The 21,667-nt window shown below is 38.5% G+C and overlaps 1 protein-coding gene across 1 annotated transcript in view; it reads right to left on the bottom strand.

The window, feature by feature from the left end:
• Nucleotides 1-3,784: 3,784 nt before the first annotated feature.
• Nucleotides 3,785-21,667, bottom strand: part of gabrb4 (gamma-aminobutyric acid type A receptor subunit beta4) — a 68,853-nt gene continuing 50,970 nt past the window's right edge. The window contains exons 5-10 of the mRNA XM_053478489.1: nt 15,284-15,366; nt 10,243-10,380; nt 7,293-7,445; nt 5,013-5,269; nt 4,350-4,439; nt 3,785-4,141 (exon numbers count right to left, since the gene is read on the bottom strand). Coding sequence (XP_053334464.1) covers nt 3,785-4,141; nt 4,350-4,439; nt 5,013-5,269; nt 7,293-7,445; nt 10,243-10,380; nt 15,284-15,366 — 1,078 coding nt within the window. The remainder of the gene's footprint in view (nt 4,142-4,349; nt 4,440-5,012; nt 5,270-7,292; nt 7,446-10,242; nt 10,381-15,283; nt 15,367-21,667) is intronic.

Genomic DNA, 21,667 nt, shown 5'->3' with positions numbered 1-21,667 from the left:
TTTACTTAGCAATCGGGCAACACATTAGTGTACTCCTTTTTTTAAATTTTTTATTATTATTATTATTTTCTTTTTCATTACAGTATTCTTAAGTAGCGCCTTTTTTCCAAAAAAAATAAAAATAAAATACCATAGTGGTCTGCAGATTGAGTGTTTATTTCACGTGGCACATTTTGGTCATGTTAGCAACAGTGCTGCGCTAGGTCTCGAACAGGAATTTGGATCATACTTATTATTTTTGACGTACTGTATGTACACCGCTATTATAGTCCAAGTTCAAAGTAGGAGCGGATCAAATCTAACCAAACGTTTTCTTTCATTTATCTCTACAACAAAGCATGATTGTTTGTAATGACGTTTATGACCGTTAAGGCTTGAAATCGACGCGCTGTGTGGTGTTTGCATTGTATTGCTGTGTTCAAATGCTTTTGTGATCTGATTAAGGCAAATCTCGCACGGAGCCCATGGCGCCCACGACCCAAATCATCGTTCTACCTAAAATTAAAAACAAAAAACAAACCAAAAAACAAAAAGGGTTTTAGATGAATTAGCCGAGTGCTGCTGCTGGTGCTACAAGATCGTCAACGTGATATGTGGAGATGACATGACGACGGATGTGACGAAGCCAAAACGTTTAGAAAGCTCGGTTATTTCGTTTGGTTGAACACAGACACGCCCAGTAACATTTCTAATTATTTAGCAAAGATCTGCGAATTTAGCAGAAAATCAGTAATAGTTAGTGTGTTAATCGATCAGATTATTAAATATTATATTATATATATTATAATATATAATCCAAAGAGTGACGGCTTTAGCTTTATCCAAATAAAACAGAGTAACTTTTACATAAAAACCTTCTCTACTGATAATCCATCTTAGTAGTTGTATAAGCTTATAGTTCTTATTAATTAAAAAATTATTATACCTAGAACAATTTGATTATTACAGACAAATAATTGTTCCAGTGTCGATTCAAAGATAAATACAGTAATTTAACAAACTCTTTGATAAATGTAGAAATATTATTTTTCTCTAGATATTTTTTAGGATGTGCAAGCAGGGGCAATAAAAGGGGCAAAAAAACAAAAAAACAAAAAGAAGATGGCTACTATTCAAGCATTCAAGCAATATTCACGTTTTGTACGTACTGTATCATGAGACATTTTCTTAAAGTCTTTCACTTTCATGGACAGTTTCGTCAAGTCACTTTTCTTCATCTGTTAACTGAACATGAAGGAATCACCAGAGTCCAGCTGCCTGATGTTGCCAGTTTATCTACCGTCTACGTGTGATTAAACTACATGAATAAAACTGATACTTTCGTCCAACATCCTTCATCGAATCGCTTCCGTAGGTCAACATTTCGTCGCAGGAAACCTTATCTCTGTTTTCATTCATGCATTCGGTGCTGGTTCATGGAATACACACACACACGCACACACACACACAACATTGCTACACTTGAAATAAAGGTATTTTGCAACCCAATCCGGTGACCGCAGACTGGTATCAGTGACGATCATCTTTTACCCCTTGTCCATTTTTCCTTTGAGTGTACCGCACTAACGGTGTAATGATTAGCTTTCTCTCTCTCTCTCTCTCTCTCTCTATTAATCCTGCTTGACCCATGTTCTTGGATGGAATGGTGGATGGAGTGTGATGAGAGCGAGCCGAGAGCCAGAGGAATCCGAGACCTGCTCAGAACGTCCTCCAACTCCGGACCACAGAAGATTTCAGGGCTCTCAAGCTCCACTGGCCCTGACGTCTAATCAAAGACAAAGCTCTCGCAATCCGCGCCCATCCTGTAACATTACCTCCTGAGGGACCAAGCCAACCGCTGGCGTCTTTGCGAGACAGGGCAGCTTTGAATGGAGCTAGATGATGGATCTTTGCTGCATGACATGATGTGAGTGGATATTACACTGAAATTCATAAGAATGAGATAAGAATGGGTTTATAGGCCTTTTTGGTTGTCACGTCAGTTCATGGCTTATATCGTACATCTTATTTTTGCCCCATTAAGACTCAGAAGCTCTGTTTTTTTTTTTTTTCTTTTCTTTTTTTCCTGATCATGCTGATGTCATCAGTCTTTGGGATTGAATCCTAAGTTGTGTAACATCAGGGCTGTGGGTGGGTCTGCAGGTCAAAGATTGAGTGCCGTTTAGCCCTCTTTTACTTCAGTGATCGATTGAGGACACCTACTTCAGGTTGCAGACAGGCACATATTAGAGGAACTTAAAAAAAAAAAAAAAACAGCACAAAACAAAACCAAAAAGCAAAACAAACTAAAAAAAAAAAAAAAAAAAATCCATAACATAATGAATCGTTCTCAGAATGGGCTGTTAAAGATGACTGAGTTATCACATACAGTATCAGGTCACATTATGGGCTGATCACTGAAATATTTAGCAGATTTCAAAAACAATGACCATCTCTTCGACTTTAATACACAAATCATTTTCTTTTTTTTTTTTTAATAACAACTTCAAAACAAACAACTGTAGCTCACCACAGTCCCTTTTTTTCACGCCCTTACACAACACAAAGTCGATAATGATGATGATGATGATAATGATGAAGATGATGTTGATGAGTACTTTATCTACAAAACAGATGGATAGCACTAGGAACAAGAAGAAGAAGAAAGTAAGAGTACAGTTCTACTACCTAACCATATTCAATGAGGATATTGAGTAAATGTACACGTGATGCTGTTTTTTCCTTTTTTTTTTTCCCAAAACAAAACCAAACCAAAATGAACAATGCGTATAGGTGGCTCGTTATCTAGCAATGTGCTAACTCTATAACTCTAGGCTTAGTTAACCGCTCTCTCCAGAACATATTATTTTTTTCAGAAGACAAAATAATAGCAACCAGAGTAGTCAGAATCCTTACAACCAAAATGAAAGTAAAATTCCCAAAGCTCACAAATATGGAAATAGGAGAAAAAACAAAAACAAAAAACGAACAAACAAACAAAAAAAGCAAACAAAAAAACAAAACAAAATGAAGACTCTGGGTGGGGATTTTTTCTTCCTTTTTTTTTTTTTTTTTAAACGCGGGATGGTCGTCCAGTGTAAACCAATGACCAGAGCTTTATATCTAGGAAAGAGAAAAGTCTCTCACAACGAAAACAAAACAAAACAAGGAAACAACACATGATCCAAAGAAGGAGGTTGCTGTACAGCATAGAATTGAGCAGAGGGACAGGGGGAGGGGCGCGGGGCACGGGGTCGTGAGTCCCATTCACGAGGGACTGGAGGAAAGGAGGTGCACTGGATGGAGGAACTGAGGGCTGAGGGGATTTGTTCGGCCTGGTCTGTGCCCAAAAGCATACGAGCCATGACTGCTTTCATAAGCTGCATTTGGGGAAGCTTGATTGCAGTATGTATCAATAAAAAGCCAAATGAGGATGCTCTGGCGTATCCTTTTCTGTATATCTTGCAATCTTTCTTTTTAGCAAAAATATCATGCAGTCCTTAGTCCCAAACCCTCAGGAGGATTTTTTTTTTTTGTTCGTACGTTTGTTAGTTTCAGAAGTAAAAGAAATGTTTGTCTCACATGATTCTTAAACATTCAAGTCAATCTATATAATACTTTTTTTTTTTTACATCAGAAAAGTCCTTTCCGCATTGTGTGTATAGAAATATAAGATATAGAAATATGCATATACATATGTATGAACTTTCCCTATATGTGTATACATATTTTCCAATTGTATCAAAGCCAATTCAGTGTGTGCTCTCAAAATATGGCCCATGTTTCCTGGGAGGATGTATGTGTGTCAATTCACGTAGTACAACCAGTAGATGAGGTTGAAGAATCCGAACGTGATGGGGAAAATCACGCGCGACCACTTGTCAATGGTGCTTACATCCGTCAGGTTGGGGATTTTGAGCTTGAGTTTGGACGAGCGCCTCCGCAGGCGGCAGTTGGCGCGGCTGCGCATGGCACCGCGCTCCAGCGAGTGATGGCCGAAGCCGTCGCGCGAGGAACCGACAGGCTTGCGGAACTGCACGCCCGAGCTGTCAAACGACATGACGGAGTTGCGCGAGTCACTTACGCTGCTACCCACGTCCGACGGCATCACCTCGTTGTTCATCTCCAGCGTGGTGAGCAGGATGTTGCCGTAAGCGTCCACCTGGATCAGACAGAAATGACAAAGAGACAGACACAGTCACTTGGAAAATACGGAAATCATCAGAAATCACACTTCACATGCGATTATGCGACGTCATGTTTATAACAACCAGTACTTTATACAGCTTTCTCTCAGAATATAATGGTTGACAACTTATTAATTAAATGCATCTGTCGTGCAGTTTATGATGAGGTCTAAGTTTATGTACCCCAACTTTTCTTTGTTCTTCAAGATACAGATTTCTTCGCTGTGTGTATGACCTGAGGGTGTTGGATTGAAACGGCGCTGACATGGAGTCCTTGCAACGTGAAAAGAAGAGATGAAGACAATGTTAAAATACAGTTTTAAAACAACTTGACAATCTGTACATTCTTTCGCCCTGAACATGAACATAAAGGTCAACAAGGAACGTCTGCATAAAGCATGAAACAACTGGCTTCATTATCGGCTCTTGATCTTTAAAGTCATGTTTAGCAGCAGAAATATTGCATGTTTAAAAACATACCAGATTTCGTGCATGGAAAACGTATTTTCTCAACTATTTCTCAAACTATTTCTATATCCGATCACCCGATTGCTTTCTAGGAAAAAGGCAGGAAATTCATCAGATCTAATGGATTAATAGGGTGGAATTGTGGTTTAGTTACTGACATATCCAGCTTTATCATTATTATAGGTTAATAAATAGAATTTTAGCTTGTATATGCTCAAGATGAGCCTCTGAATGTATCAGGTGATCAAGTCGATATCCTGTACAAATCTAAAATAAAACAATCCACTTGTGAACGTTTTTAATTTGGTTCCATTTGACCGTTAGAAAGACCACTGGATGGATATGAACACAGCGACAGTGACAGATGGTCAAGTCAACCTGTTCTCGCAGGCGCTTGTCCTCATAGCGTGGGCGCTCGTTGTTAGCCTTGTTCAGACGCTCGTTGATTTTCTTTTGCTGCTGGGGTCCTCGTCCGAAAAACACGTAGTTGACGAAGGCATATTCGAGAAGGGCCAGGAACACGAAAACGAAGCAGCCCATGAGGTAGACGTCAATGGCTTTCACATAGGGGATCTTTGGGAGGGTCTCCCGCAGGTGGGTGTTGATGGTTGTCATAGTGAGTACCGTAGTGACCCCTGTGAGAAAGAAAGTATACACAGCATTCATTGACCTGGGATGAGAGAGTGAGACTGAACTCAGTTTAGGTTGGGACCAAGGATCCTGGAGTGTAAAGGGTAACATGTGCTTTCATTTAATACAGTCAAGTGTAAAAGTTAGTGCCTGCTCTTTTAATTCTAAGTGTTTCTTTTTTTTTTGCTCCAAAACATAATAATATCATTGATCATTGCGGGTGTTTGTATTAGACAAATACAAACTCAGACAAACATCATGTACCTTTTTTTGTGCCATTAAGACCAATTAAGGCCAAAAAATGAATGCAGGCAATACTAGGTACCCTAATTCAATAGCTTGGAGATCCACCTTTAGCAGCAATAACTTGACGTAATGGTTTCCTTTGACTTTATCAGTCTCTCACTTCATTTTGGTCCATTCTTTATTCACTTATGCACAGCTCTCTTAAGGTCCTGCCACAGAATTTTTAATTGGTGTTGAGGTTGTGGCTGCAAAAACCCAAAAAACCCAAATCATCACCCATCCACGGCTGTGCTTGACAGTGGGTAGGAGGTGTTTCTGCTGAAATGCTGTTCGGTTTTCTTCAAACATTAAGACCAAACATCAAAACACTTCCACCAAGCAACTCCACTTTGGTCTCATCTGGACCATGAGACATTAGGTTAGGGTTAGAAGCCTTTTTGTTGGTTCAGATGCAGTTGTGTGAACATGTTCTGTTGTGCTTTCATGTTCTTTTTAGGCAGAAGATGCTTTCTCCTGACAACCTGTCCAAATAAACCGTATTTGTTCAGTCTTCTTTTAATTGTGCTTTCAGGACATTTGTAAGGCTTTTAGGGTCTGAGATGAAGCTCTTGTTTTTTTTTTCTCTGAACATTGCACGGTCTGACTTTGGGTGAATGTGTTGGGACGTCCACTCCCGGGAAGATTGGTAACTGTCTTAACGCTTTCCACTTGTGAATAATCTTTCTCACTGTAGACACTGGACTCCAAATTGTTGGAAATGGTTTTATAACCTTTTTCCAGATTGCTGTTCAACTAAAATTCTTCTCCGAGACATTTGCTGATGTCTTTTGCCCTTGGTATTGTGTTTACTCACACCTGAATGCTCCAGACCAGCAAACTGTCAAAACTTCTGCAAAAATTATCAATTAATTAAGCGCTGATGATTAGCAGTAGCTGGCTGCAATTTACCCTTTTAAATTCTATGGAAGTAATGAGGACTTTTTATGTTTTTGCCTGCATGTTTTTTTTTTGGCTTGATTTTTGTTAAATTAATAGTTGCATGATGGAAAAAGCTATACAGTGGTACCTTAGCATACGAAGCTTGCCTACGTTGAGTGTACGTCCAGAAGCCGCTCAAAACTTTAAAGTGGAAAGCCAAGCGAAGTGACTTTACATATTGTTTGTGGGTTTTTTGCATTTAGTTTAAGATTTAGTGAAGACATGTGCAACATGGGTCCCAAGAATATTAGCAAGGACAGTAGCAAGGAGAAAAGGTTTGTTTTTTAAAGCTGGAGCCAAGAAGATATTTTACTGCATTCGCATGTCTTTTCTAAATGTTTTGATTGTTTTTATATGCAAAACCATTTGACCTTAATTACTCGCCCCCGTAACGGATTACATTTGTTTGCGGAGGTTCCACTGCATGTTGTTTGTCTGAGGTTGTATTTGCCCAATTGTGAAACCTGCTACGATCAGATGATTTTTATTGTTTTTGCATAAAAAGGATTCAAAAGGGGCACTAACTTTTACACAATCGTATACAGTACATGAATTCAGCCACACACACCTCGCTTAAGCTGCATCATAGGGCGATGTAACAACCTCAAAAGACAGTTCTATCTACCCTCTTCCTCGTATATGAGCTGATAATTTGGACAAATGGACAATTTGTCTGTCTTGAATGATTCTGATTCTGATATTGTAAAGACGTTTGTAAAAATGTTTACACATTTGTGCTTAAAAGAAACATAAAACACATTCTGTGTCACGTTTCATGCTTTCGGACATCAACAGCGCCCTTACCGAGTGCCACCCTGGCAGCAGAGGCGTCATAGTTGATCCAAAAGGACACCCATGAGAGGATGGTGATCAGGATCGAGGGCATGTAGGTCTGCAGGATGAAGTAGCCTATATTCCTCTTGATGCGAAAACTCAGCGACAGCCGGGGATACGAGCCTGGAAGAAGGGACAAAGGGAAGGCAGAGAAGGCATTAATGAAGAAGTAGGATTTTATTATTTTTCCAAAAGCATGCTTTCATGACACTCAGGATGGCTGTTTCTCCTGCTCGTATGGTGCGTTTCATTTCTCCTACACAATGTACTTCTTTCTAGGGACAGATTTGATTCCAGTTGAACATGGTTGGAAGTTGCCAGCGCAGCAGATTTTTCTCTAAGCCTCCTCTCAGCAGGCAGCTCCTGTGTCCCTCGGAGAATTGTCAGATAAAACCGCAGTGCCTTTTTTCCCCATTTTTTAGCAAATATCTAAGAAAAAAGGAAATAACTATTGAATTGTCCAGTTTGCTGCATAAACCCAGACGGTCTGGATCTAGCTGAAATTTGTGCGATGAAGTATGCGCATGGTGTATATACACTTTATTATTCAATTATACAATATAATTTCATGAAGCGTATTTATTCTAAATCAGCTTCATGACCAAGAAGTAGTTCTGTTAATATTTCTGTCATGGAATTTATTTAGCGTTTATCCTGTACAGGAGCCTATCCCAGGGGACTCGGGACACTAGGCAGGGAACACCCTGGACGGGGTGCCAGTCCATCACACCACACACTCATCCACACACTACGGGCACTTTGGAAACACAAATTAAACTGGTGTACCTGGAGGAAACCCACAAAGCATGGGGAGAACATGCAAAATCCACACACACACAGACCCGAGGGTGGAATTGAACCCTCGACCCTGGAGGTGCAGGGCCACAGTGCTGAACACTACACCACCGTAGTGGTTTCAACATGTGAAATTTCAAAACACAAGCTAAACAAATATCTTTGTTTGGGCAGTGGTGTCTCAAACGGTAAAGGCTGTGGGTTATTGATCGGAAGGTCGGGGGTTCAAGTCCCAGCACTGCCAGGCTGCTACAGTTGAGCCCAAGGCCCTTAACCCTATCTGCTCTATGGTTGCTGTATCCTGGCTCTCCCTGCACTACTGTATGTCCGTAACTTCACTGTACTGGGATATGAAATGTATATATTCATTTTACTGTAAGGTACATGTGACATATAACTAAATCTTTATCTTAAACAAATATCTTTGGAAGAAGATGTTCATCATTCCTGTACTGTCCTCCAGAACATCTCAGCCAAGGCAGGTTAAACCGTCAGCTATACATACAGTAGATACACAAAAATGTGAAGAATGGTGTAAAAACATGTTAAAAAATGAATGAAATGATTTTTGCAGAAGTAGAAATGCGTGTGCACCACTGTTTACTTGTATTTCATCTAAAGAATAAAAACAGGAGGAAAAACCTGGATCAGTTTTCCATTACCAGATCATTGTGTGATTCTTTCAAGTCTTTTGTGTAGCTTCGGGAATTTGGATGAAACCTGGCAACCCTGTCTTATGCCGCATCGTTGAATTAATTTAAAAACCTTATGCAAACACATTTTTTTTTCCTTTGCCCAACACACACAACTAGCCTTCTGGCAATAAAAAAATAATATCACATTTACTACTCGCATCTGAATCCGTTTAGAACGCGGTGTCTGTTCAGTAATGCATCATTATTCAGTTGCATCCCAAATAAATATACAGCAATCCGGAGTTAGACTAAGATTAGTTTCATTCATCAACAACTGAAAGGTTGCTAGTACTGATTGATTGAAGTGAGAGTACTCTAAGAAAATAAATATATATCTGAGTAAAAATGTAGCCAATGGCAGTTAAACCTAAAATAGCAGCATTTCCTAAATTAATTTAAGACAATAACTCTAAATCTTTATTATTTTCAGACTGGCTTCAAGGACAAACTACGCAACAACGACAAAAGTCACTCATAAACTGTAATGCTATAGTAGAGCGTGGATGTCTGCTGGAACCTGAGCTAAAAATAGGGTTAATATTAGACGCAAAAATTTATGATTTGGCAACCCTGGCAACACTTTGAATAATATAGTAAAGATTGTAGGCGAGTAGACACCCATATGTTTAGGTAACACAAAAGCAACTATTCCACTGCATTTTATGACCAACAATATTCATTACAAATCACTGGAGACATAACATTATGTTTCTTCAGTTTGTATTTAGGTATATTAAACTGATGATATTGATTTAGCAATGCTAACTTACTTAATAAGATGAAGCCTAATGTTATGTTAGCTAGGGCTTTTTGAAGCTTTCATGCCCAATAGGGATGCTACTATACGCAGATAGGCACAGCCATGCTATATAATTTTCTATGTATGTGGATTAGCATTTAGCATCACTCTAGACTAAGAGCCAGTAATAACCCAGTAATATCATAACCTGACCACGTCAATGTGAAAGTTCTCGTTTAGTTTTGGAATACAGTGTCCCCGACTTATGAACGAGTTCCATTCCGGTAATACGTTCATAAGTTTTGTTCGTAAGTCTGGCAAAGTGAGTCTTATATGAATATACAGTGTAAATACCAATCCACTTAACTAAATCTGTCCCCTTTCCCCACACTGCCATCATGTGGCCAAAAACCATAATCGTGTCTAAGGAAATGAATCTCAACTGAAACTATTGTGTGTGATTGTAAATATTAGTATCTGAAGCACTGCACTGTCTATTTTGCGTGCAATACACGTGAGCTACTTCCATAATTGAGCCGGTTGCAGAACCTTGGTTCGTTCATATCTGCGGAAAATTTGTAACTCGAATGCTTGTAAGTTGGGGACTACCTGCGGATGTTAGGAGTTTTTGTTACATTTTTAGAGTATGCGTTATGAAGGATCTAGTTATCTAAGTTTTGTTTTTACTTACCTGTGGTGAACCGGACTTCTCTGGACACAAGACGCAGCTCCACGATGGAAAATTGCGGCAGCTCCAGTTTGTCCACTCCAGTCACAGCGTTGTCCCCTCCTTGCCAGAAGAACACAATGTCGTCGGTGGTGTATCCATCTGCAGGGATTGCAGTGAACAAGATGTTACCACAAGCTCAGCGTAACAAACGATATATAGTATTATCATTTAATTTATAATAATAATAATAATAATACCTTATAAATTATAACATAAATATAATAATTTATAAATATAAATATAATAGCAATAATAATAGGCATATTAATAATAATAATAATAATAATAATAATAATAAGAATAATAACACCTTATAAATTATAACAAATATAAAAATTTATAAATATAATAGAAATAATAATATGCATATTAATAATAATAATAATAATAATACCTTATAAATTATAACATAAATATAATAATTTATAAATATAAATATAATAGCAATAATAAAAATAATAATAATAATTCTGCAGGGATAACCGTGAACAAGATGTTACCACAAGCTCAGCGATATAATATAATTTTTTTTTTATTAATAACAACAACAATATTAATAGTAATAATAATAATGACAAAAATCATATTCATTAATAATAATGATAATGCATTAGAAATAACATAAATATAATAATGTATAAATATAATGATAATAAATATAATAATAATAATAATAATAATAATAATAATAATTCTGCAGGGATAACAGTGAACAAGATGTTACAACAAGCTAAGAGTGACAAGCGCTACAGTATATAGTATTACTGTTTTTTTTTAAGTATATTAAGTAAAGAGTGAGCAAAAGTGTTAATTTTAATGAGGGTAATGATAAACTGTTTTATTATAGACAAATATAAACTATAAAGATGAAGATTTGAAATACAGTTAAAGGTATGATTTGTTTTTGAGGAATAGGAATGCTGAACTAAATGATTAGCAAAAATGCTCTCAGATATTTAACAGAGCCAAACAGTGCTAAATTAATTTGTACAGCACATTAATACTTAATGTATTAATACAGAAACACCCACAAACAGTAACAGAAAAGCCACACATGTCCCTTGATACGTCATTAAAATATTTACAGTGAGCTCTTGGAGTTCCCTGAAACCATATATGTCTTGGCTCCAGGTTGGTACGGCTGTATTTCATATTTTAATTACGCCTTGAACTCAGTGAGTATTCCAGCGCTCCGTCAAGGGTCACATCATTTCCCTGCCTGGATTAGAATTCATCCCTTTTTAATCATTTTGCCTTGATGCCAAGGGTTGGTTGTGTATAGGCCAATTTGTTTTCCTGACCTGAGATCCTTCTAAAGCATCCTATAGCAGCAAACAAGTAATTTTAAGGAATTACCACAAACAGGTGTCAAAAAATACTACTGTTATTAACCTGTTAACTTATAGTTATAATGGACTTGTCATGTAACTGGTTTTGCATTAAAATGTGATAAAAATTGTACTTGTGGATGTGAAGTGCATCCTCCACTCATTAGTTCATTACTTTATCCTCATCAGGTTCATCGTGGATTCAGAGCCAGAGATATCAGGACTGCTTAATGCAAAATTAGGACCACCCCGCATTTTAGTTTAATCCATGAGGCTCTATCTGAGAAAATCCCATTCGGAAAAGCTTCTCCTCCACTACATCCCAAATTAACACCTGCGTTTTACCCACAGTGGGATGAAACTGGAGGTCCCTGAAGAACCCAATGCAAATGTTGAAAGAACATACACAATGCTGCACAGAAAGTAAGCCTAGCTCAGGATCGGACCGGAGACCCCAGAGCTGCGAGTTTCTCATTGCACCAGCATGATGCTCGGTGGTGGATTTTTAATTAAAAAATATGTCAGTGTGCATTTTAAAAAGCCAGCAAGCACATTCATGCATCATTGCTGCATTCAGTACTAATTCAGTACAGGGAGCTGGTAGAGGTTCTGGGCCTGGTGAAGGACTCATATAGCATTGTGGGGCATTGTAGACAACGGCATTTCTGTTCAACTGCCACAAGAATATAATATACACCAAAACACATATGACACATCTGAAGCTTTTACAAAATTAATCACACACTTATTAGCGGTATAACAGTATTTTATAGGCTGCCAGCTCTGATGTAAACGTAATATCTTATGTATAACACATAAGCTGTGGAAATATGTTTAATAAAGAGACCTTATTGTCATTGAAGTAATACAACTAAAATGTGTTTGTTACCTCTGAGAGACCAGCAGCAATAAAGAGGATGTCCTATCAATTCTCTCCACTAAGTGTCAGTAGTAAGCACTTACCTGGTGAATAAGTTCTGGTGGAATCAGAGCAAATTGCAAAAAAAGTCAACAGGTCTGCAGGTTTTTATTATGTAAGTTATAACATTGATTAGTTATTCCTCGCTGGGTGTCACCTGGCTGAGTTACTTAGTGGGAAAACACCTGGTGTAGACTCGGATTAGAATAAAGACCTAAAGGCTGTGTGATCTTCCATAGCACAAGTTTGAACACCACTGTATGTACAGTACTAGTGGATGTACAGTACATGTATAGCATAATGCTGCTACCGTACAGCTCAGCTTATGGAATTCACTATTTGTTGCAGATATATTGTAACGACACAGCAAAGCAACATTGATTTACATACAGTAAGTAGCATGAATTACTTTTATAAAGGAATAAAAAATCAATTAAATCCACTTCAATTACATAATCATGCGCCGTGCTAGCAAGTGTTACTTACAGCAAAATAAGCTTAGCATTATTTATACAATTAGAATTAGTATGAACAAACACGAACATATAAACAGACTTCAAATTCAAATTAAAATTTTATTTGTCACGTGTATGACTGTGTACGTGACAAAAAAATTTGAATTTGAATTTGAACCAGCATGGAAGTGCCAAAACGTGCAGTTACTTCGAATGTCCACTGGGGGCTAAAGGGAGTCAATCCCCATAAGGCACCATGTTAAAAATGCTAAACATGTTTATACCATGGTACAAAAAATAGTCTTGGCCTTCATCGCTAGAGTTCACATTCATGGCAACTGTGCAGGGGTGAATTTTTTACTTAGATGTATATACTTATTTTAAAACATGAAATTATGTATAGTTAGCTACTTAAACAGCTAGCTTGTGAGTAAGTAGGCAGCCAGGCGCTGCCCATGTGCCCATTTATGGATTAACTAGGGTTTAGACGGAGCTCCTGTCAAAATGGAGATGACCAGAGCTCCTACAGCTGGGCTTCAGAAACGCTTTTCAGAAAACCAATGGGTGATGTCACCAGTTTTTGAGAAAAAAAGTTCTTTTCTAGTAACTATATATCGAATTTCAGCCTCTTGTCCATGCTCTGGATTTACAACGACTTCTTCAAAGAGAGAACGATCTGCCGAGACTATACTGTATAATCCAAACAGTACGGTGGGGGTTCTCTAAGATTCATAAATCTTTGCCACAAAAATGCTAAAAACCATGTAGAAAAACATATTATTTGTATTTAGTAAATAGACTGTAATTTCAATAACTTTCAATAACAACTGATGCATTTTGGGTCCCTGGTCAGGCTGGGAATCGCCCTCGTTCACCCGGTCTTTATGACGCGTCTGCTTCAGGAACACCACTGCTGTCACTTTGCCCCTAAGCGCAAAGTCTTTCCAGGCATTTATCACCACTGGCTATGTAGGCAACACTGCAGTTATGTTGTGACTAGTGTAAATGAACGTAATGATCATACTTGCTGACACCGGGTCTCTCCGGACCGCAGTGTGCCATCAAATAGACGAGGCGGATGAGTTGCAACTTGCCATCTGCCATCTTTTTTTAAGGAAGGAAACTGAAGCACTCAGAGAGGTGATTTAAAGCCCTGTTTTTGGGGATTTGAGAAGCCATTATTATGACATTATACGGACATTAATTTAAAGGTACATTCCCAGTGATCTTGGGAAATGATCGGGTTTAGATGTCCTACATCCAAGTCCAATTTTTCTAGTGTGATGAAAAAAGAATGATTGCCTGTAAATATGCGTGTTATTTAAAGGTGCAAAAGTTGTTTCTTTTTGTTTTTTATTATTACAAAAAAAAAAAAATCAGGAATCAAATAATAATAATTGTTTAAGCCAAGAATACATTTACACACTTACACTGCCCCAACAGTATATAAGGGAAAGAAAACAAAAAAAATCATGACAAGATGGGTAAAACTGGAATGAACATTGATAGCCAACATAAACGAAAAACAAACAAACAAAAAAAAAACGACTTTCCTTATGGACCTGGTTGTAACAATAATCCTTATAAATGGTCCACTTGTTGGAATTGCGGCTTAACTTTTTTTTTTTTTTTTTTTTTACGCTTTGGATGAAACACCCTCATAGAAATGTATGTGATGCCATGCAGTTAATGAAGCTATCTACAGTAGATAAGGCCGTTAGTGAGGGTCATCTGAAAATCCCCTGGGAGCTCATTACAGGGAAAAACAGGAAGGTATTATAGTGTTATAATGCGGCTGGAAAGAAGCTGAATGGACAAAGAGGTGAAATTTAATGTCGGGGTAAAAAAAAAATCATACATTCGCTGGCCGCTCTGGGGAACATGGGAAATAAATGGGAGGCTGATTAAACAAGCTAAAAAAAACTTCTAATGTCGTACATCACCTACTTTAGAACTTTACGTAACATCAGAACTCTCATCTTGACTAATTCACCTATAATTACCCATGTGGACTGTATGTGAGTTTAAGCAGTGAAACTAAACATTTTTCCAACCTTATTAGATGTTTACTTTTGGTCTCTAATGGTCTGTGTTATTATTATTTTTCTTCTAAGTGAATAATTTTTGCTTGGTAGACTGCTGTCACAGCTAATCAGTAATCCGTGCAACACTACAAGTCCATTTTTATAAGCTCCCATGCAGATGATCTACTCCATGATTTGCTGTACATGGTGAAGATATGCGTCTAGTCAGTCAGTACAGGGCGACAGCGTGTATCTGTGTGTTTGTGTTGAACTTACAGCTCTCAATCTCCAGGGTACAGTTCTGTTCATCCAGGGGGTATCTCCTCAGGTCCATCATGCATGCAGCCGTCGTGGTTATTCTGGGTGGAGAGAAAGCAGGAGGCACAAGGAACAGCAAGGAGGAGTGGGAGTGTAGGAGGAGGGAGGGGCAGGAAGAGAGAGACAGAGAGAGAGAGAGAGAGAGACACGGTTACCTTGGTAACCTTTAGGAAATCGTAGCTTAGCCTTGACGGTGCCATTTGAATCTCTGAGTGATGTTTGGCAGCCAAGAAAAAGAATAAGGGAGGAGGGGAAGGAGGGAGATGCAGTGCTTGGTTGACGAGTGCTGTATGGAGTCTGATGGGAAGGCGAGAGAAAAAGATCGAGAGAATGACAGAAGGAGAGAGAGAGAGAGAGAGAGAGAGGATGCTGTTCACTGCAAACCTGGCTTGTTTAGCAGCATGTTGTCTCTGCAGTAACATCTTGTGCTGTTTAGTGCTTTTCCTTTAAGGACATTTTGTAATCATCTGCTCTTCTACTGCGCCGTTTACGTTTATATATTCTACGTTCTCTGTTACACAGGCAGAGCTTCACGAGCTATGCAGTGAGACCATGTTGGTTGAGGATACAGTCAAATCATTTCTACTAAACACCTTTTCACGACACCTGGGGTACGTCAGCCTTGGTACTGCAGGAACAGGAAGTGCACTAAGGCTACTGTAAAGACTGTAAATGATAGTATTATATACATTTTATGGAATGAATCAAACATTCTGACACAAAGGGACTCTCTCCTGTTGTGGTTTACGTCATGCGTGAACACAAGAGAGCAGCTGGAGGAAGTGCAGCGGCCCGGGCGGAGCAGCGGCGTCACGCTTTGCTAATGAGCTGCGTGGGAGTCGATGGCGCTTCACAGAGATATTTACTGCCGCGCCGCATTTTCCTAATTACATTGGCGATGTTAAATCATGGCAGCTCCTGCTGTTTTTTCGAGGGGAGGGAAAAAGTAATTCAGTTTCAAGTCGTCGCTTTGTTATGTCACAGGCGTAAATACGTTGGACCCCATGGAACTTTTTGGATAGGTACAGTGAGACTGTGTGTGTGTGTGTGTGTGTGTAAGGCAAAGCTGTGAATAATCAAACATACTGTAGCACTGTCACAACATCCAGTCTCTGCTACCATGAGAGAAATGGTAAACGAACGCTCAGCATTATCTTTAGCTTAGCATTGAGTTAGCAACTGCAAGAACGCAGGAACGCCGGAAGCCATCAGTCTGGGGGAATCTGGATATAAATGAACCCTAGTCCCGGCCTAAAAGGCTCCCATTGATTGTAATTTAGTTGAGCACTGGCTGAAATGTCCTAGCGCTAATCTAATAAGAGGCTAAACAAGGAAGCGTCCTAGCAGTCTTGTTGGTTAAAGATAATCAAGCCAGCATATTTATGGACAGCTTAAGCTTCTGAGTAAAAAGGGATCTTTTTTTGGAACAACGACACTGTGTGAAAAATAATGTGTCTCGTAATTAACTCATTTCATCTAAACAATCTGATCTTAATCTGTTTTTCTAGGTTTGACGTTAATTAAGAAGAGCCGAAGAGCAGAGCGAGAGAGAGAGAGGAAGTGGGTCTGCAGTTCCTCGGAGGGAAATCTGAGAGACGTGGAACGCTTGTGGCTCCGGGGCTCGTGTTTGGCTCGCGTTGTCTGAGACCGCTAAAAGGCCCTCGAGCCATTTTGGGTCAGTCCCTGAGTGGTGCTCTAGTAAAGAGCTGGTGTTATATGAGCGATGAGAAAATCTAGGACGATCTGGAAGTTAATCTTTACATCGTTTAAATCAACACTTAAATATGCTTCAATTTGCAAGTTTGCTTTGTTCAAAAGTGTGTTATTATGCTGACATGATTACATCATTGCTGTAAAGGTTTCTCCCTTATCTCTCGGGAAATACATCATTAGCAGTTCTCTAAAGCGGTATGTGATAAAGTCATAAAGGTAAAAAGTGCATATAAATAAAATCTACCTCCATTGGAAATCTACGTCCACGTTTAGCTTGAAATTGATAAAACTAGTCTTAGACACCCTGAGATTAATTCTGAAGCTCGGCAGCATCCAACTTGTAAACCCGTCCTCAGCCTGCTCCGTCAGGAGACATATTAAGTCAGCATTTAACACTCCATTAATTCCTCCACTTGCTCCAAGATATCATCATGTTTGTCCATTAATATTGCAGCTGGAGACTCTGGTCTCATCAGCCTCTCCGTCTCTGTCTCACCAGTCTGGACGTTCAGTATTATCTCAGCTGTAAGACAGGGAACCATGATGTTTTTTTTTTTTCCTTCCAAAATCCTCTTGGATGCATTTGTGCTATTTTGTCCCCCAGACCAACCAAGTATGTGCTCGGTTTTAGCTGCTTGTTAATACTGACACTGACACCAAAACGAGCAACTTGCTTATGCAGTATTGGCGCAAAACAACAACAAATTTTTTTTATTGGTGCTCCATGTTATGCATATAATACTAAAAATACATGTGCCAAAGAAGCTACTTCTGAACATGGAAGTGACCTGCTTCCCTAAAAATGTCAAGTTTAGCCATTTTGCAGAGATATATATGTCATATGTGGTCATTTTTCAACATTATACTGTCACACTTTACACAAAAATAATTTAAAATGCAAATAATTCAGATTTTTTTAAGAGTATTGATACTAAAATCGGTGTAAGCTTCTAGAAGTATATAACCCGTAAAAAATGTTGATTAAATTAAAGCCTTCTATGCAAAATGAAGGTAATTTTGCCCAAATTGCTAACAGCAGTTTTGTTTAAATGCTCCAAAGTAGAAACACAATTTCAAAGTAGAAACACAACTTATGTTATGTGACCACAAAACATCGGCCTTATAATTATCATTATACCCACACATACTCAGTGCTTTATATGAGAGATGGTTTTTGGTAAAAGCTTAAAAAGCAAACAATCCGTAGTGTCCGTAACCATGTCAAATTCAAGTTGCAATATTTTAACAATATTAATATTTAACAATATTAATTGGCCAAGTTTCATCTGAATGACAGTTAAGATCATTGAAAAAGTTACGGACACTACATACAAAGGCATAAATCTGTATTTAGCAAATGTGTATCTTTTTATGTGATAAACAAACAAATGTGTATGCATATTAACAAAAAGCGAAGCATGGATCGGCGAGATAAGAAGCGTTTTTAAGGAATATTATGAAAAATGGTGTTATATGAAAATTCATTTTTTCACCTTCAGTAGGTGAGACACTTTTTTAGCACCAATACCATGTTTTGCCCGTTAGTGTTAAACAATCAGCCATGATAAAGCCTGATAAAGATTTTATCTGTTTTTTTCTATTTGCATTGTTTTGCAAGGGAATTCTCATGTGCTCTGTCAGCTTCTGTAAAAAAATATTTAAGAAAGCGTAGCCATGTTTTTTCCGTACAGACGAAGGTGACAAGTGAAAATACCACACTTGCCCATTGTGGATTTAAATTAGGTAATGGAGCAAAGGCGTAACATAGTAACGTGGCCATTACAGTAGCTTCTGTGCATTTATCTGTGAGCCTCCTATAATTAACATTTCCAGTTGGGTTTGTTTTTAGCCCTGAAACATTTCTGAATGTGAATGTTCGGTGTAACCGATGAACAAAACAACATTAGCAAAAGCCCATAATTGTATTTTTATATATATTTTTTAATAACAGCCTGTTTCCACTCCTTTTCAGCTTTTATACCGTATGTTCCTTTTTCCTCTCAAACCCTGCTACGAATTCTTGTAAAAACAAACACAAGCACATCCGGCATTACGGACGTACAGTCTATAAATATTCTGCATCTGACACAGCGGTCAGCGTTCTCGTAAAATCAACATGTATTCAGAAATCCCAGCAACGTTGCACTGATTGAAATTGCACATTTAAAAGCCGTGCCCAGAATATCTCAGACGATCTCCTTACAAATTCCAGCATGCCATTATGTATTAATAGACATTTCTATTTGCATTTAATAAATAATACACTGACTCCGTAACGCATCTGGAACGCCGGTCCCGAATCGTGTATTCGCTTCCGTCCTCCCGTCCATCCCCTCACTCATAAAAAAAAAAAATAAATATATATATATATATATATATATATATATATATATATAAATAAGCCCTAGCTTGATTCCTCCTCCTTCATGACAGCACCTGTGGCAGAGTCTTACAGAAAGAGGAAATAGTTTGTCATCTTTCATTATTGATAGCTCGATTGAGTGGGATGCTCTACAGTTTCCCAGCTTGGCTGAGATCGAGGTGGCTCTGGGTTAATGCACGGCCCAATGCACTCTAACGCTCCAGCTCTGGATTCTTTTATTTATTTATTTTTAAGTCTCTGTCTGGAGGAAGAGTGCTGGATCAAGCTGATGTTTGGGCTTCAATAGTGGTGCCGGCGTGAACCATCAGAATCGAGGAAGCTGACAAAAAAACTAAACTGACTTATTAGCTTCTAATTACATGGACAAAAATCATTTTTATATAAAGATTCCCACTTAACTGTTTACACGGACACTGATCGGATAAATGTGCCTTTATATGCTTAAAGCATTTAATTAGAAAGTCACTTTTTTAACATGCACAAAGAGGTTCTTTTGGTTTCAGAAGAAGAAGAAGAAGAAGTCTGCCAAATGCTTAAATGTCAATGTAAATATAAGAAGATTTTTTTTCTTTGGTACATGGTCACGTGATGCATTTTTAACTCCAATTGGGCAATTATTCCCAACGTTAGTAGAATATTAGGAATGTAAATATAGCTATTTTGTGATTCCCTTAGCTAACGCCATCAACACGGACCAGCCACTCACTCACTCACTCACTCACTCACTCACTAATCGTCTATACCGCTCTATCCTGTATACATGGTCATGGGGGCGGAGCCTATCCAAGGAGACTTAGGGCACTAGGGAGGGTACACCCTGGACAGGGTGCCAATCCATCGTAAGATACACACAGTCACACTACGGGTAATCTGGGAACGGCAATTAGCCTCATCTGCATGTTTTTGAACTGTGGGAGGAAACATGTGACGTAATGGAAATATCTACATGTTTTGTCTAGTATCAGTGGATGTGTGTGTGTGTTTTGGGTTTTACGCATCTTCTCAAAAGTGTTTTATGTAAAACTTAATGTGCTGCCATTTTGGCCAGGTCTGGATCTCAATGGGATTTCTGTTCCTGGTAAAATAAAGAAATAATAAATAAAAAATAAAACCGAGTACCTGGAGGAAACCTACCAAGCACAGGGAGAACATGCAAACTCCACACACACAGACGCAGAGGTGGGACTCTAACCCAGACCCTGGAGGTGCAAGGCGACAGTTCTGTAAATGGAGAGAACTATGTAATGCTGATATCCAGGTGCAGAAAGTAACGAGTTCCTCTTTACTCTTGTTATAGTATGTATGCACGTAGGGTTTTAAAAATAACTTGATTATAGTTAAAAATCTAAATTAAGCACAAATTCTACACTTTAGATCCAAAGCATTAATCAGAGAAGCAACCAAGAGGCCGATGGTAACTCTGGAGGAGGTGCAAAGATCCACAGCTTAGGTGGGAGAATCTGTCCACAGCAACTATTAGTCGTGCTCTCCACAAATCACGCCTTTATTGAAGAGTGGTAAGAAGAAGGACACTTAGAGTTGTCTCTGAGTAATGCTTTTTATAACCTAACCCTGCTTTAAACTTCTCCACAACTTTATCCCTGACCTGTCTGTTGTGTCCAGTGGGCTTCATGATGTTGTTTGTTCACTAATGTTCTCTAACAAACCTCTGAGGGCTTCACGGAAAAGCTGTATTTATACTGAGATTAAATTACACACTGGTGGATAAAGGGGCGTGCATACAATAATTTTCCTTCCATAACACAATTACCTCTTTGTGTTGGTCTAATACATAAAATCCCAATAACAACCATTTACGTTTGTGGTTGCAACGTGACAAAACGTTCAAGGGGTGTAAATATTGTGTATATATATATATTTATATATATATATATATATATATATATACACACACATATTTTTCCCTGAATCCTGTGATATCTCTGGTTCATGACATCAAATCTCAAACGGACAGTCTAAGTGTACGATCGCTCTATTTTTCTCCACCTAATGCCATTATCACCTCCTTTTCAACAAGGCCTGGGTGTGCTGTGAACTGCTCACAGATCCCAAATAACACAGCCCAAAATGGAAAGCTTTCCAGACATGGCAACCTGTCACTCGTAACTGTGAACTGTGAAATGTACCGTGGTGCCAAAAAGGAACTTTCAGCTTGTGCTCGTGACCAGAAGTTTCTGAGGCCTAAAAAAAGGATCTGAAGCCATAAAAAAGTTCTACAAGATGTC

Source organism: Clarias gariepinus, chromosome 19 (genome assembly GCF_024256425.1).
Source record: "Clarias gariepinus isolate MV-2021 ecotype Netherlands chromosome 19, CGAR_prim_01v2, whole genome shotgun sequence".
NCBI classification, from domain to species: Eukaryota; Metazoa; Chordata; class Actinopteri; order Siluriformes; family Clariidae; genus Clarias; species Clarias gariepinus.
The sequence above is the reverse complement of the archived record's forward strand: the minus strand, read 5'-3'. Positions and strand labels throughout refer to the sequence as shown.